General features: G+C 30.3%; 1 protein-coding gene, 1 long non-coding RNA gene, 1 other non-coding gene and 1 pseudogene across 5 annotated transcripts; 2 read left to right on the top strand and 2 right to left on the bottom strand.

Annotated features, from left to right (window-relative positions):
* Positions 1-1,795: 1,795 nt before the first annotated feature.
* Positions 1,796-4,969, bottom strand: LOC148566360 (uncharacterized). Of its 2 annotated transcripts, XR_015883132.1 has the most exons (3): positions 4,434-4,954; positions 3,454-3,615; positions 1,796-2,444 (listed from the first exon to the last, which is right to left on the bottom strand). It is a non-coding gene; the product is annotated as an uncharacterized LOC148566360 (long non-coding RNA). The 2 variants fall into 2 exon arrangements; XR_015883131.1 differs by having other exon boundaries at positions 3,454-4,969.
* LOC148566361 (U2 spliceosomal RNA) lies at positions 4,651-4,845 on the top strand. The gene has a single exon (XR_015885324.1). It is a non-coding gene; the product is annotated as a U2 spliceosomal RNA (small nuclear RNA).
* Positions 4,960-6,239, top strand: LOC107644770 (uncharacterized; annotated as a pseudogene). Its single transcript, XR_015883130.1, has 2 exons — positions 4,960-5,671; positions 5,826-6,239. The product of XR_015883130.1 is annotated as an uncharacterized LOC107644770 (transcript).
* Positions 6,240-6,510: 271 nt separating this feature from the next.
* On the bottom strand, positions 6,511-10,388 carry LOC110262673 (F-box protein SKIP23-like). Its single transcript, XM_088486046.1, has 2 exons — positions 9,983-10,388; positions 6,511-7,744 (listed from the first exon to the last, which is right to left on the bottom strand). The coding sequence occupies exons 1-2, from the start codon at positions 10,386-10,388 to the stop codon at positions 6,531-6,533; spliced, it is 1,620 nt and encodes a 539-aa protein (XP_088342172.1). The 3' UTR covers positions 6,511-6,530.
* Positions 10,389-16,960: the final 6,572 nt, after the last annotated feature.

Raw genomic sequence — 16,960 nt, 5'->3', positions numbered from 1 at the left:
TTTTACCAATTCTCCAAACCCATATCTTAACTAGCTTTATGAATTTGAGAAGAGATCAGAAGAAATAAGAATTCTGAATGAGATTTATATTAATATGGACAATACAAAGATATAGCATATAGAGGATGATGCTACTAACTTTAGCATTTATACATTATTAGATAGTAAAGTGATAAAGGCGAAGCTAGAATTGAATATGATAGTGATAATAATGGTCAACAACAAACATTTATTATCGTTACTAACTTTATCTTATAATATGGTGAAATCACATGTTAGCTAGAATTGAATATGATCGTGATCTATATGTAGGAATTTGCAGAGATAGAATGCTGGCTCTAAATCAAGGAAAAAAATAATAGAAGCTGGAAAGTTAAAAAGAAAAAAAAAAAGAAGGGTATATGGATTTAAGTGCAATGTTTTTATTGCCTTTTTTTGCATATATACTTTTTGCACATGGCTTGTAGAGGATATAGGCTTCTAAAAAAGTTTTGCTTGATGCTGGGGTTATGTACTCTCTTTTATTCCTTTATGGTTACTAGTATTACTGTTACTGATATTGGAAAACAGGTGAGTGACAATGAAGATTGTAACATCAGCAGCACATTTGAAGAAGCTTGTGATTTTATAGCTTATGTTGAGCAGATTGGTCAGAGAGTTATAGTGAAGGAAGCTCTATGTTCTTAATAATGGGAGATGACTCTTCTACCGAATATTTGGAAGAAGAAGATTGGCGTGTTGTTAGGAACCATGAAGGTTTGAATCCAGAGACATATTGGAAAGCTTTTAAGAAAAGCTCGTGGTCTTTGTTGTTGGTGTTGCTGCATGACGAAGAAGATTCCACGAGAGAAAACAGAGCAAGGAGAATCAAGAATTTGTAAAAGAAGGGCTTCATGATGAGTTTGTTAATTAATGGAAGTTGTACCTATGGGTCGTTGACAGTTGAGCATCATGACTCATGAGCTTCAAAAATCAACAGTTTTTATGATCACCGCTTTCACCACATTTCCTCTTGCACCCGCTGATTGTGACCCCTTTTTTGTTTTCATTATCCCCTTTGGCCCTTTTATTTTTTAAAATTGTGGTTGTTTTCTTACAGTATTCTAACCAGTAACCTCATTAGTGTTGGTTTGAGTAAACAGTGATTTTATATTGGAAAAATATATAAAATCTTAAGATTTTTATATTGTAAAAATAATTTGTTTAATAGACAATTTTAAATTGATTTATTTATTCAAGATTGTAATATCATAAAAATTTTATTACTTTGTGTGGAAGAAAAAAGATCTAAGTTGTATTAATATAATAATAGGATTTATGGTAGTGTACCCAAATAAATTTGAAGGTGACATCACTGTGGGTTCAAAGGGATGGAGACCATTAGCTTACAATGTGTTGCAAATTGGAGTTACTCCATTAGCCAAAAAGGAACACTAATCCATATGCAGATAATCCCCATTCAAAGTCCATCAACGTATCAATGACCCAATGAAAAACAGACTTCATTTTTCAAAGATTCAGAGCAACTACATTGGCTTGCGGCCTACATACGACGACTCTATCTGATTTTCATACAACTTTTAAGAGACGCACAACTAGTAACTCTCAGATAAGAAAACTGATGGCTTCAATCAACCAATATTTCAAGCTATTTCTTTACAATGAATTGCAGACTTCATATTGCTTTTTTTGGAATTAGAATGGACATATCTTGGACAAGCAAAGAACTATCTTAAACTTTTTAAATGAAACTGTTATCACCTGCATTTTGAATGTAAAGAAATTTGAGATTCTGTAGTACAACTTACACTAAACAAAGAAAGCTTATAATTAATTCATGTTCTGAGATGTACTTTTGGTAAAAGATTATATTACATAGTACAATAATTATGTTTGTGCTCATAGCTTGGTATATGTAAATCTAAATAACCCAACTTTCTTCATTTTTGCTGGATTGAAGCCTATTATCATCTGAAGAAACTGATCTTGAGCGTCTTTTGCTCTTTTGTTTGATTTCATCAATCTTGGGAGATGACTTACTACCTCTGCAATGACTTGGGGATCCAGAATCAGCACGTGATTCTTTCCTTCGTCTATGAGGTGAACTTTCTCTGTGACGTTTTGGAGAAATAGATTCAGTTCAATGTGATTTCCTTGAATGAGGGCTCACGCTCCTACTCCTATTCCTTCTTGAAGCAGATGAATGCCGATCAAGGTATCTATCTGAATCCCGTCTTCTACTTCTATCACTGTGTTCCATGATGTTTCTATAGGACCTTCGATCCCTTTCATAGCTTGAATAATGATGGGACCTGACTGGTGATATGGACCGACGACCCCTATTGTAGCGAGCAGGAGAGTAGGAACGACACCTCCTCCTTCTTTGAAAACTAACGGGACATCTTGACTTTGATCGAGATCTTGCACGAGGAGGAGAAGGAGACCTGAAAATGGAAATTGAATTAATGAATTCAAGACCTTTGTTAGCATATGAAAATGAAGGACAAAAAGAAATAATATACAAATAAGATTTTGTCACCACAATCTAAACTTTCCTTGTTCCACAACCATTTAGCCATATATTTTAAAGACAGATCAATGATATACAATTTTAAAACACTATGTAGTGTAATTGCACACATTGTGGGAAGAACCCTTAAGATTGATGAAAATGCATATTCACAATAAATAGATATACTACTCAACCTCACAGCTATGGCACATAAAACTGCAAGCTTCTATAATACAAAAGCAATTGTGTAATATATATATGCACTCACACACTAAACCCAAATACATTCAAATACCTACTGATAACAAAATCCATCTAAATATGATATACATTCAAATACATTGATTTATCAATATACCAAACCAAACAACCTTTAAAAAAAAAAAACTTCACATAAGCTTCACCCCACCAAACCAAACAACCCCCCAAAACACAAGCTTTAAATGAGGATGATTTTCACTACCCCATTTTCACAAACACAAGTGGTGCATAGAAAACATAATAGGGGGTGTTTGAGTTGGGACCATATACTAGTATTAGTATTAATGATGTTGTTGTTAACATGAGAATGAGAATCTCATGGTCCTTATAAGTTGTCGGAGGAAACAAAGAAAAATCCAAAAGAGAACAAAGAACCTGCAAAAAGTGCAGATCTTTGTTTTTTCTCTTCTCATAAAGAGGAAAAGGGTGGCATGTAGTAGAAGTAACATAGGGGGCTGGGATCAAAGTAAGAATGAGTTAAAAGCCATCATCAATTTGCAACACAAGATTTAATCAAAAGTTAAGGCAATGAAACTAAACTAACTTTGATCACAAGTTCCTGAATATTCAAATTATCAGCTTAAAACTAACTTTAAAAAAAGGGCCAGGACAAAGGCATATAGTTTCTTCTTATTTTGGCTACACCAAAAATGGAAAACAGAGATTACCGCAGGCAGTACCTTCTTGTCAAGAGCATGAGCCAACTCTGAAATAGCCAATATGTTAGCTTCTTTTGAATGAACATGTTCAAAAGGCAAAGGTTGCAAACTTGGTGCCTGTTGAGCATTACAAATCTGATTGCACATAGATTTCACTTGTGATTTGAAATTTGGTGAAACTCCCTAACAAATAAATGTATAAAAATGACAAGAAAACAACTCAGAGACCCATTAAAAGACGAAGAAACATTACCATAAAAAAAAAAGAAAAAGAAAGGAGAGTTAAGATAATGCTGTTTCTGACTTGGGTGTGACTGAATCAAACCCAAAATAACGAGAATTATGCTTCTGAGTTGGGTTTTATCTTGAAGTATCTGATTGTGTACAATTCTTTGAGAAGAGCTAAACAAATAGAACTCATTAAATAAAGAGAAAATTTAGTAAAAATAATGATAAAATATGTATTTTTAAAAAAAAATTAAATGCTGATGTGGAAAATAAATTTTACATGACTTATTACTATTTGTTCATATTTTAAATATATCCATACATATGAATTTATCATCGTACCGTAGCAAATTCATTACAATTCCATGCTATATCATGGCATTATCGCCTCTCATGTTCTCAAACATAATGAAACATTTATATGCCAAAGAACTTGGAGCAGACGTGTGGATAACATTATATTTTGCTTTTCAAAGGAAACAATAATTAACTTGTGGATATAAAATTATCATGACAAGGGTTGAAAACTTGAAACGCTATTGCATCTTGTATGACCCATGTGGATACTACAAAATATAATGTCAAGATTTTTCTACAATTAGCTGAAGTTCATTTCAAATAATGTATTAATATTAATTAACCTCTCTACTCATACGACTTCTTTAAGCATATAACTCTTATTTTATATATACGCGTGTGTGTAATCATTTATATTAAGAATAGTCTAATTACGATTATGAATCACTACCACTCTTTCTATGGGCATTCCTAACCTTTTCTTCTTCTTCAATCTTCAATGAGATTTGTAATTGAAGCATGAAAGTAACAACGAAACAGAGACACACACAACACACTAGTGAGATAGCCTCTGTTGTGTACTGCGTGTAATTGCGTTGCTACTTGCTAGTGAGGTAGCTCACATCGGGGTGGAGTAGTGAACAAGAACCACAGGCTTTGATATAATAAAAGCATCGCTAGACTGAGCAACTCATACCTTTCTCGGCCTTTTGGCTAAGATCAAGTGTAGTATCTGTTCTTATCAGTTTAATATCTGATATATGGGCCATTGGTCCACACGGTATTAAATTTATTTTTTGAGGGGGAGTGGCCGCACAGTAGCTTGCTACTGGGCCTCTGGAGCGTCGCCCATGCGTTGCATTATTGCGAGGGCCTGGCGCACCCCACCAAGCCCAGTTTAAATACTTGGTTATCATGTTCATGTTATGGGCAAGTGAATGGTTTTATGGTAAAAGCTGTTTATTAATTTGCCGGAAAAAAAAAGAAACTGTTTATTCAGAAGATCCTTCATTTTTTCAGGGAATAGAGGTGGCATAGGCCATGTAGTGTAGTATATATTTATACTCAAAAATAAAAAATATATTGATGCAATCCCTTGACTCCAATGCTATTATCGAATTGCCAAGTGTTGGCTACTGATTGCACAAAGGAAAGACCCAAGTGAAGAAGATAAGAGATTCGCAGCCACAGACCAACCCAGCCTCTTGTTCTTTTATTGGCTTTTTGGATTTTTTTCGAAAAATAATTACTGTTAAAGACACACCATAGGAGCTGTAAAATGAACTCCTTAAGTGCATCAATTCCATGCAAATTTTACACTAAGGAACCAAATCTTAGAAGAGGAAGAAGAAGCAGCAGCATTATATTTTCTTCTACATCCCCCACTACAAGCACAACCACCATTAAACCCTCAAAAGATGAGTCTTACACTGTTAGTTTCAAGACACAAAGGGCTTGCAAGCTTGGCATTTCAATTTTCAAGGTACCCTGATTTTGAATATGATGCACAAGGTGGAATTGGAACTGGTTCTGTTGCAAAGGTGGCCACAGATAACATTAATGAGCTTCTTGTTTCATTTGACCTTGAGACACTCTATATTCCACCACTAACTAATTCTACAACCTAGTTTTTCGGGTTGCCACTGCCCCATTCTTAAAGATTGATATAGTCCCAGAAGCATTCCAAGGAACCATTAACCAAGAGTCTGGCAAGGTAATCAATTTAATCTCATAGGAGATTAGTCTTTGAACTCTACAATTTTATATATATGGCAAAGTAATTCTTACATCAATAGTGGGAATTGAACTTAAATTCTTGTTAGATACGATATTTATTAACTGTGCCAATCATCTTTGTAACAAGTTAGGTTGATTTGGAATTCAAGGCCAAGTTCTTGTTTTCTGTTGGGAGTATCTACAAGGCTCCACCGCTAATGGTGAAGACAGTGTTGACATCTGAAGAATCGAAGGGTAACATGAAAAGTGGTAGAGGGAAGAGATTGGATGAAGAGGGGAATTGCAGGCTGGTTGGTGTGGCAAAAGTTGATCCAATTGATGATTTTCTCATGAATTCCTTCCTTGCCCTTCCAACTGAGTGCCTTGCTGACCTCAATGCTGTGACCTCAATGCTGTGATCTCAATTTCTGCCTCATCTTAAAGAAGAGATCATCATCACACTTTGGATATTGTTGAAATCTATTTTTAGTCTTTTTGTAATAAGTTGGAAATATTGAGTAAAGGTTTCAGTGAATACAGAAGTTAAAATTGGATTAGTTTATTCACTCTAGAGCTTACTGTTCTGTGTCTCATAATTTACATTAGTTTATTCTTGAGATTTTGATGTGAAATTTGAGAATGTCACAAGTCATAATAATATCCATGGCCAATTTACGTAAGCTACATAAACATTAATGTATATAATTATATTTTATAAGTATTTATTACTTTAAATCAAAATCATAACAATAAAATGGTTTGAAGAACAAGTATTTAAAATAAATAGTAAATAATCTAAACAAAGACTTGGAAAAAGAATATATTAAAATCCAGGGATAAAAGCTGAGAGCTTTGAATTAGGGTAGCAACCAAAGGGGAGGACAAAAAAACTTCATATCTAACAATAGTCTATAAAAACGTCTGTTTTCCAAACTAAAGACGCCAAGATCTTGAGCAACAGCATAGTCAATTGATTTCTCTATCATGTTATCGGAGAAGAATATCTGATTTCCTGTCTTTGGATAAGATGCCGGTATTTGAACAGAAGAAGTAAATCCGATCATTAGTATGTAATCATCCAAATTATAAACTCTTGACCATTTTTTTCCATCTTTTTTCAGTTCATAGATGTCGAATTTGTAAGTTTCATCATAGCGTCTTCTATTCAAAGGAGTGCGAAAATGTCTTACCAACATTAATAAACTTCCATTGGCACATCCAATCAGATATTTAATCGTTAAAGTGCTTGTGTCAACTCGAGATGGAGGTCTGACTTCATGGATTCCTCCCTCAAGCCGCCCTGATTTTGTGTTTGTATCAAATTCATATAACTGGCCAGCATGGTTTACTGCATATATCTTCTCTCCAAAAAATATAACATCTTCAAACTCGGTATTTCTAGTTGGAAACTCTACCCATCTCATATCATTAGGCTTGTAAAAGGCTAATCGACGTTGAAATCCATATATGGCAGCCGCCATAAAATTATGATTGTTGCAGTCAGGAGGTGAATTTATAACAACCTTCAAAAGTTGAATTTTATGAGCCGAATCGCAATCAAAAGTTTCACTTCTGTCTTGAAAATCCAACAGAGTGTATTCGTCTCCATGATTATCAGGCTCGTACTTAATTACATTAGGAAAAGTTGAGATGTGAGGAAGACTAAACTCAACATTTGTAAATGGATTTAACAGTAGCACGGTACCTTCAGATAAGGATACCATAATTAACCATCCATGAGAAGAACCACGGATGACATAGTTCTGCATCTGCATGTTTGGCAGCATGACATGGTAGATTCCCCGCTCTTTAAGGCCGTGAGTATCAAGAATTTCTTGACCTGCAACAGGTAATTGCACGATCTCCTCGTCTTCATAAGAATTCTTCTCTGTTTCTTCAGGTATTAGCAGCCACGGAACATTGTTGGCATTGGGAATCTTTGGAAGTTTCAACCTCCATTCTTTGCAAACCAATCCAAGTTGGATATAATCATCGTATGAAAAAAACCGTGTTGAAATTTCTAGCAACAAATCTTCATCAATGTGTGCCCATCCATCAGTATCACCCATGTCTGAGGTACAAGCAATGATAAAAGATAAGAAAAAGACCACACAAAAATATAACAGAAACATAAAAAGATAGATAAAGAATTTTTTTAAACTTTTAAAAAAATTGTTCTTAGTAACTTAAGTTACTTACAAGTTTTTCGACATTCAAAGAATCTATTCTTAACAATCTAGATTAGAGGGATAAAAAGTCACAAAAAAAAAAAATTAGAGGAATGGAAATTAAAAGGATACTAATATAATTACCTTAGTGTTAGATCTTTCAATCTTTTTCATAAGCAAATCACTCACCTCACTTAATCACACAATAAAAATGCGTATAAAGCAACTGACGAATTTTATTCACTAAATGGTCTCAAAATATTTAAATAGACCTCTAATAGACTAGCCTAAAAGATAAAATAAGATAATTTAATTTAAATCTTTTAAAGATAAGATAACTTAATTTAAATAAGATTTGATCATATTAGATTAGATCAAATTTGATTTAAATTTAAAATTATAAATATATAATAACTAATTTAAATCGGATTTGATCTTATTAGATTATATCAGATTTAATTTAAATTTAAAATTCTTAAAAATACTACTAAATAAACAAGAACTAAATCAAATTTTCTAACAAATCCTAACAACAAAACAAACTATAATATAAGCCTAATAATTTCGAAAATTAATATTAAATTTGTGTCTTTTACTAAACTTAAAAAATATTGCTAAGTCTCTTGCTGATTTAACTTAGTCCAATGATTAAATACTCGAAAATTCTGGGCACCAAAAACGGGCGTTTGGCGCCTAGGACGCATTAAACATTTTTTTTTCACTTTGTGAATAATAAAATAAAAAATGGGGCATAAAAAATAATTAAGAAAAGAGTATAATTTAATAAAATCACAGAGATAAAATAGAGTTAATTAAAATATTGAGGAACTAAGATAATTAACTAAATGTTGGTAAGTTACAATATAATTAGTTAAAACTTATTGATTAAATTAAAATATTAAAATTAAACGTAATATTTAAGTGTAATATTTAAAAAAAAGATATAAGAAGAATTTAAATAAAGATTGAGATAAGTAACGTACCCTTTAAGAGTATAACTGTATAAGGGTAATAATTATAATAAAAGACGTAAAAAAACCATTTAATAGCCTAATTTATTTATAAAATACTTAGAAAAAGGTTCGAGAAGATGTTTATAAATGTTTGTAGCATAGTTATCAGAACCGAATCGGTAATCAATCCGGTCATATGACTGGGTCACTGGATTACTGGTTCAACCGGTGGGTCACTAATTCACCCGGTTAACCCGGTCATAATTAAAAAATATAAAATTATATAAATAAAATTAAAATGATGTCATAAAACTTAAAATGCAAGTCTTTACAAACATTAATAATCTAATATCAAGTCTTAAACATAACTAATAATCTAAAAAAAAGATAATAAACTAGTTTTTAGTACAAAATATGTTCTCAATTTAAATAAGAGCAAGTGGAAGATAACACAATCATTAAATTAAGTCCAAGGGTGAGCTCAAAGTCGACATCAACATCTTCATAGGACAAATTTGGAGCTTGATCAACATTTTACTCATTTTGATTTGCATCCATACCTTCCATAGCATTATTATAAACTCTTTTAGTGGTAAGATCATGGGAAAGAGTTGCTAATGATGCTTGTTCTTGAGATGGTGGTGTTTCTGATGGTGTTTGAGATAAAGACATTTTTAAAATTCTAGCAAAAAAAAACTAAAAATAATTTCAGCAACAATAGATTTACTTAAGTCAGTTTTTAAACAACACAGCAACCACCACCATTCCCCCAAAGTTCACTGACTTTGTAATTCAACAAAGTGAACAAACAGCAACTCTAAAAAAATCTAGCAACAAACAACAACAGCTCTAAAAGACACAGCAACTCTACAACACAGCAACTCTAAAACACGGCAACCAGCAACAAACAACAACACCAAAAATTTAAATGCAACATCAACAGCCACTAAATTCAAGTTCAACAATAATTCTAACTAAAGTAATAACCACCAGATTCAATAACAACTCTAAAAAATCAAATACAATAGTAATAATCATCAGATTCAATAATAATACTAACTAAAATATGCTCAGCTTCAACAACTCTAAAATTCAACTACAACAGTCAACAATAACCACCAGGTTCAGTATTCAACAATTCTAGATTTCTGGTGAAAGACCAGGGTCAAAAACTTGAAGGGAGCTCACCTGGATAACTGGTTCCCAGACCGCGACCAAGAAGACGACCACCACCACCCGATTGACCCGAGGGAGCAGATGCAGAGATGCTGCTTGATTTCTGTCTTCTGTGAGCTTTCTGCCGCCAACGAAGTGAACGCAGGGCAGGATTACGGGACCGCGACGACGACGACGAGGTGAGAGACTGAAAGAGCGACGAGGTGAGGCCGTGACCGTGAGAGACGGAGAGTGACGAGGTGAGCGGAGAGGCGACGAAGTAACGAGGTGAGGGGAGAGACGTTGGAGTGACGAGGTGAGGGCGACTAGGTGAGGGTGAGAGACTGCCGAGTGCCGACAACGAAGGAGCAGAGAGATCGGAGACGAGCGCTGGAGGGTTCCACACTTCCACTGGAATCAGATTGATTTGATTTCTCATATTAGGGGAAATGGGGAGGGGGAATAGCCATTAGGGTTCGTCGAAAGGGGAGGGGGGGGGATCTAAAGCCAAACGACGCTGTTTCTTTTTTTTTTTTTTTTTAAAGGAAAAGCACGACCCGGACCGGGTTGAATTAACCGGTTGGGTTACCAGTTTTAACGTAAACCCGTCGGGTCAAACTGGGTTTCGTCGGGTTCCATGCATAACCGGTTCGACGAGTGGCTCGACTCGACTAGATGACCGGATGATCGGGTTTTTGATCGAACCGACCGAATCGAATCAGGTTTGATAACTATGGTTTGTAGTGCTAACAAAGACTAGGAATATTAAGTGAAAATATTAATACAAGAGAAAAAATAAATGATATTTATAAAGGCGGAATTATTAATCCTAAAGGGTTAAGAAAATGGAATTTGTAAGTTGAAGATCGCTTACAAAAAACAGTAATTGTTGTTTAGACTTTCAGGCTGAGATAATAATCGCGAGAGTACTTTGACTTATTTTAGAGAGCCACTGAAGACAAATAAAATGTTGTAATGTGAACAATTCTAAAAAGTCATATCCAAAATTTGTGTCGCATAATATTAAAAACGAGTAGATAACTGACATATAAACTCATGATCTGCAATAGGACAAAACCTACAATAGATAATTTTTTTTTTGTATCTTGTGTTGTTTTTTCAAAAAATAATAGATTTAATTTGAAATGAGATACTATAACAACTGAATTAACTAAAATTGGAAATTTTGGTTTGATATTTTTTTTTTCCAAATTCAATTTATTTGATGGTTAAGTTTTCAAGGCTTCGTCTAATATATAAATATCAATTTAATCATGTATCTGTTAAGATCAACCTTTGTTGAGTTTTTTTTTTTTAAGATTTAATTAGAACAAATGTTAAAGTTATTGGTCAAAAAATTTATTATAGAAAATTGTACAAAGTTTAATCTCTAGTGTCATTGTATACGTTTATTAGAATCTACTTATCTACTTAATCTATTAAAATTGGATTTTTCCCCACCTAATAAAGGTGACATGTCGATCTCTCATGACTCTGTTTTCCCTCCAAATTGAATGCACTTTTCTCTATTCTAAATTATTTTATAAAAAATATCTTTATTATAATTATATTATAATTAATATTTAATGAATAATATATAATTATACTAATTTAAGAATATATCTTTATTATAATTATATCAAATCAATATTTAATGCATTATTAAACTACTTATCAATTATTAATTAAAAATATTTTTAATCATTTTAATAATAATACTAATAATAATAATAATAATAGTAATAATAATAATATATGATAATAATATGATAATAGCACCGATCGTGGTAATCATGATAAGAATATTTGATTCTAATCATAAAATGATCAAATCTTATAATATTAATATCGCACATTGATTTTAAATATTTTTAATCATTTTAATTATATTAATTTTAAAAATATTGATATAATTCTAGTTCTTATTCATTATCTAATAATAATAATAATAATAATAATAATAATAATAATAATAATAATAATAATAATGATAACCCATATATAAAATCTTATATTATTATTTCAATTGAAATAATACTACACGGGTAATTATAATTTAAAATTGAAGTTATAATTTTAAATTATCCGTATATAAACTATTTTAATTAGCCGAATACTAAAAGTCTAAAACTGAGTTTTCTCCCGACTAATGGAAGTGAGGTGTCGATTCCTCGTGAATCTATTTTTCCGCCAAAATGAATGCACTATTTTCTCTTTTAAGTTTATTTTATAAAAATATCTTTATTGTAATTATACTATAATTAGCATTTAAGTAATAATGCATAATTATACTAATTTAGGAAAATATCTTTATTATAGTTATATAAAATCAATATTTAATACATTATTAAACTACTTATCAATTATCAATCGAAAACATTTTTAATTATTTTAATAATAATAATAATAATAATAATAACAATAATAATAATATAATAATAATTATATGATAATGGCGGCGGTTATTAATAACCAATTTATATTTCTCTGAATAAATTTATTTTAGAAAAATATCTTTATTATAATTATATTACAATATTACAATTAATATTTAATAAATAATATATAATTATACTAGTTTAAGAAATTATTTTTATTATCTATCTATTCTATCTATCTATCTATTTTATTATATAAAAATTGAGTTTTTGCACTTAATGATGGAATTGATGTGGCATGCTCATGAGGTGTTTCCTGGTTTATTTTATTTAATTGGTTAAAGCAAATCAATTATAATTAATTAATTATATCAATTAATTAATTTGATTAAACATTTAAATCTTACCATTTATTATAATTTATATGAATTGATTAATTATAATTAATTATATCAATTAATTAATTTGGTTAATTATATTAATTAGTTTAATTTTCTCAATACCATCTATTTATACAAGATCAAATATTTTTTACTCATTCATTCTCCTCTCTCTCTCTCTCTCTCTCTCTCTCTCTCTCTCTCTCTCTCTCTCTCTCTCTCTCTCTCTCTCTCTCTCTCTCTCTCTCTCTCTCTCTCTCTCTCTCTCTCTCTCTCTCTCTCACTCAAGGTATTGATTAAACATTTAAATCTTACCATTTATTATAATTTATATGAATTGATTAATTATAATTAATTATATCAATTAATTAATTTGGTTAATTATATTAATTAGTTTAATTTTCTCAATACCATCTATTTATACAAGATCAAATATTTTTTACTCATTCATTCTCCTCTCTCTCTCTCTCTCTCTCTCTCTCTCTCTCTCTCTCTCTCTCTCTCTCTCTCTCTCTCTCTCTCTCTCTCTCTCTCTCTCTCTCTCTCTCTCTCTCTCTCTCTCAAGGTAAAATTTTTATCATTTATTTAATTTTTGTTTCTTTTATCTTTATTCATATATTTCATTTTTTTAATTTTTGTTTATTTTAATTGCTTATTATTAGGCGCATAATTTTTTTAGCTTTGTTTATTTTAATTGCTTATTATTAGGCACATAATTTTTTTCTTTTAGCTTCTGATTAACAAAAAAGATGTGTCATCTTTACGTTATTTTTAAATAATTTTACTATAATTTTGTTTTGAAAAATTCTATTTTATTCAATTCATATATATATATATATATATATATATAACGCTTTTATTTATTCTCTTTATTTTTTTTTTGTGTATCTCTTTATTGCTCTTTATTTTAGTTATATTCATTGATTTCTCTGTATTGATACTCTTTTTATTTTAAATATCGTGACACTTTAGAGTATATGTTGTGACTCATGTGATATTCATTAATTTGGTGTATCTTTTTAGATGGTTTATGTTATAATGTGTTTAAGGAGTTGACTTAAAATTATAATATGATATATAAATTTATAATATGATTTATAGTATGCTAAAATATTAGGACATTATCATATAAATATTTTTTTATTTGTCCATTAGATTTAACTATATATAAGACCTTGAAAATTATGCAATTATGTAATTAGTTATTTTTTTATATATATCTATAGTATTGATTATTTACATTAGTGAGACTATTTTTATTATTAATATTTATAAATATGCTATTATTTGTATAATTGATTGAATCATCTTATTATTTGTTTAAATTTAATTCTATTAAATTAATTATTTAAGGTGTCATCGCTATTTCTACTTTTAAAGAATTTTTTTAATATTATTTAACAATTCTAATAACGTAATAACAATTAAAAAAGACAGAACAAAAAAATATTTAATGTGAAAATAAGACAAAAAGAATAAATTTATTTACTAATTTTTCAGGATATATATGTTTTTTTATAGATAATTATTGTCAGGCATGAAAAATTATTAAATTCTAACAATAATTTTTTATATATGTTTTTTTTGACAAAATTTTACTCATGATGGTAATGCTTCTAATGGTATAAATGCGAAAAATTATATTTTTAATTTTTGATATAATCAATATATTACTAATAATGAATAGTAATTAATCCCTCATATTTTTAACCAAAGCACGATAGTTTCTATTTATAGATATTAATGGATGATTGTTTCTTTAAAAATAAAATACATTATGATTTTAGGTTATTTTATAATTAACAATAATACTTGATTATTTCTTTAAAAATAAACTGCATTATGATTTTAGGTTATTTCACAATAATAATTAATGTTCATAATATTGAATTACTCTAAAATTTTTATTTTCTATCGTTAGTAGTTAATCCAAATTAAAAAGATTATGTTGAATTGTTGAATAGTCAAAGTATAACCGGAGTTAATTTAGTTTATTTGTTTATTAATATAATTGATTGAAAGCATAAATGATAAATAAGACAAGCAAATAATTAGAAAAATAGAATGTTAGTAATAACTTAAAATAGATAACAAAATAAGTTATAGGGTATTACTTTATTTAAATTATTAATAATTAAAAGAATAAAAGATCAGTAATTATTTTTAAAAATAACATTAAATTTAGTTTTATAGTACTAATTTATTTGAGTTGTTGATAAAATTTTATAATTTTCAGATTTATATCTACTCAATTTATATATTTTATTTTATTCTATTTTAACAAAAAATTGAGACGTGCATTTTTAATTATTTATTTAGAAAGTATAGCGAAATGAGTTATATCAATTAAAATTAATTATCGATAATTGATATTAATTAATTAATTGTATTAATTTGTAAAATTAATAACGTATAATAAAGTTGTGAAATTAATTATAATAAATTAATAATTAATAAATAAAAAACTAAAAAAGGACTTTTTGTATTGTTTTTTGATGGCTATACGTTTTTTTAATTTCACTTTTTCTTTATCTCTTTCTTTCACATTTATTTCCTTTAATTTATTGAAGTAAATTAATTATACTAATTATTTATATTAACTAATTAAATACTTTTTAATGGGTTATTATGACTGTGTCTTTAGACCATATGATAAAAATATTATAAAAAATATTTCATAAAAATTGTTGAAAAATAAATATTTTTAAAATGTGTCCTTAAGACACAAATTAACTAAACTATTTTTTAATTTAATGTGTTTGATTCATTCAATTATATTAATTATAATTAATCAATTATGTGATTTGATTTGATTAGGATAAATATTTTGTCATTTAATATTTTATTTGATTCATTAAATTACATTAATTGTAAGACCCAGATTTTTAGAAAATAAATAATGAGTTATTTATATTTATATATATAGTTTTATTTTTAGAAAGATTATGAGACTTCACGTTTTAAATTAATTTGGTTTTATATAAATTTCAATTATAATTAGATATTTTTGATTTACTGAGATTAATGGTTCTTGTTTAATTAAAATTCAAAGTTCTAGTAATTAAAGATAAAAGAGTTTTATATATAATTTAAATTACATAATTGAAGGTTTTGGTTAATTTTATGAACTAAAAAAAAATTATTTATTTATCTTTAAATTGTAAATTAGAGTATTTAATTAAAAATGATTTGTAATTTGAAAAATAAATAATAAATAAGTATTCTTAAAATTAATTATATTGAATTAAATCTAGTTTTGAATTAAAACTCTACTCAAACTCTGAATTCCCAATTCCAGACCCTAATTTCACTAACCCTAACCTCTCTTACCCAACTTACATACACATGTAATCTCCCTTTCACACCTGTTTGCTACTCAATGAGCCACGTTACTAACTCCTCACCGCTACTCACTCACCATCACCATTCCTTTTTTCTTTTATCCCACCCACACCCACGCAGAAAGAAAGGAAGAAATCAGAAGGAAGAAACGAGGAGGGATTGAGAGTGAGGAACCAGAGCCGCGGGAAGAGAGGGGAGGAGAGGAAGGGTGACGCCGGAGGAGAGAGCGAGTTCGCGGAGGAGAGCCAGAGGAAAGGCGCGCCGTTGCTGTGCGAAGACCATCGTCACTATCGAGCTCGCCATTCCATCGTGGAGCCGTGACGCTGTCGCATCGCCATCGTGCTTTCTCGCCGCCGCTGCCGTCGATGGAACCATTATCGTCGGAGGAGCCATTGCTGGGAGAAGCCCTAGCCATCACCGTCGCGGATGAACAGGGGAGAAAGAGAAGGAGTGACGTGACGGGAGAGAAGGGGGACCTCCGCCACTGCAACGGCTGCTGGCGAGTTGCACGCCACCATGGAGTCACCATTCTTGTCACCGTTTAGCTGCTGCCACTATTTCTCGATTTGACGAACATGCTCCTTGTTCTAATTCCACTTTTTTCGATTTCCGAAACCTTCATTGCTAATGCATCTCCGGGACAATCATAGTTGGTGCGGTTGTCGCTGTTGCTGCCTTGAAGGAGTTGAGGCTACTGCCGCTGCTCTGGCTGCATTAAGGGTTGCTGCCGCTGTTGAAAATTAAGGGATAAAGAAAGGGGATTATCGCGGTTAGTTCCTACGGGTTCGACAAATCAAGGTAGGGGGCTTGTTTTAAAAATAAAGGTTTTAAAGTATGAACGCCAATAACATTAAATGAGTAATTGCAAATAGTTTATGGCTTCTTTGTGTGAATAATTGTTGGAATTGAGT

This window comes from Arachis ipaensis, chromosome B5 (assembly GCF_059453495.1).
Source record: "Arachis ipaensis isolate K30076 ecotype BB chromosome B5, ASM5945349v1, whole genome shotgun sequence".
NCBI lineage: Eukaryota > Viridiplantae > Streptophyta > Magnoliopsida > Fabales > Fabaceae > Arachis > Arachis ipaensis.
Note: the sequence above shows the minus strand (reverse complement) of the source record. Positions and strands in the feature narration are given on the sequence as shown.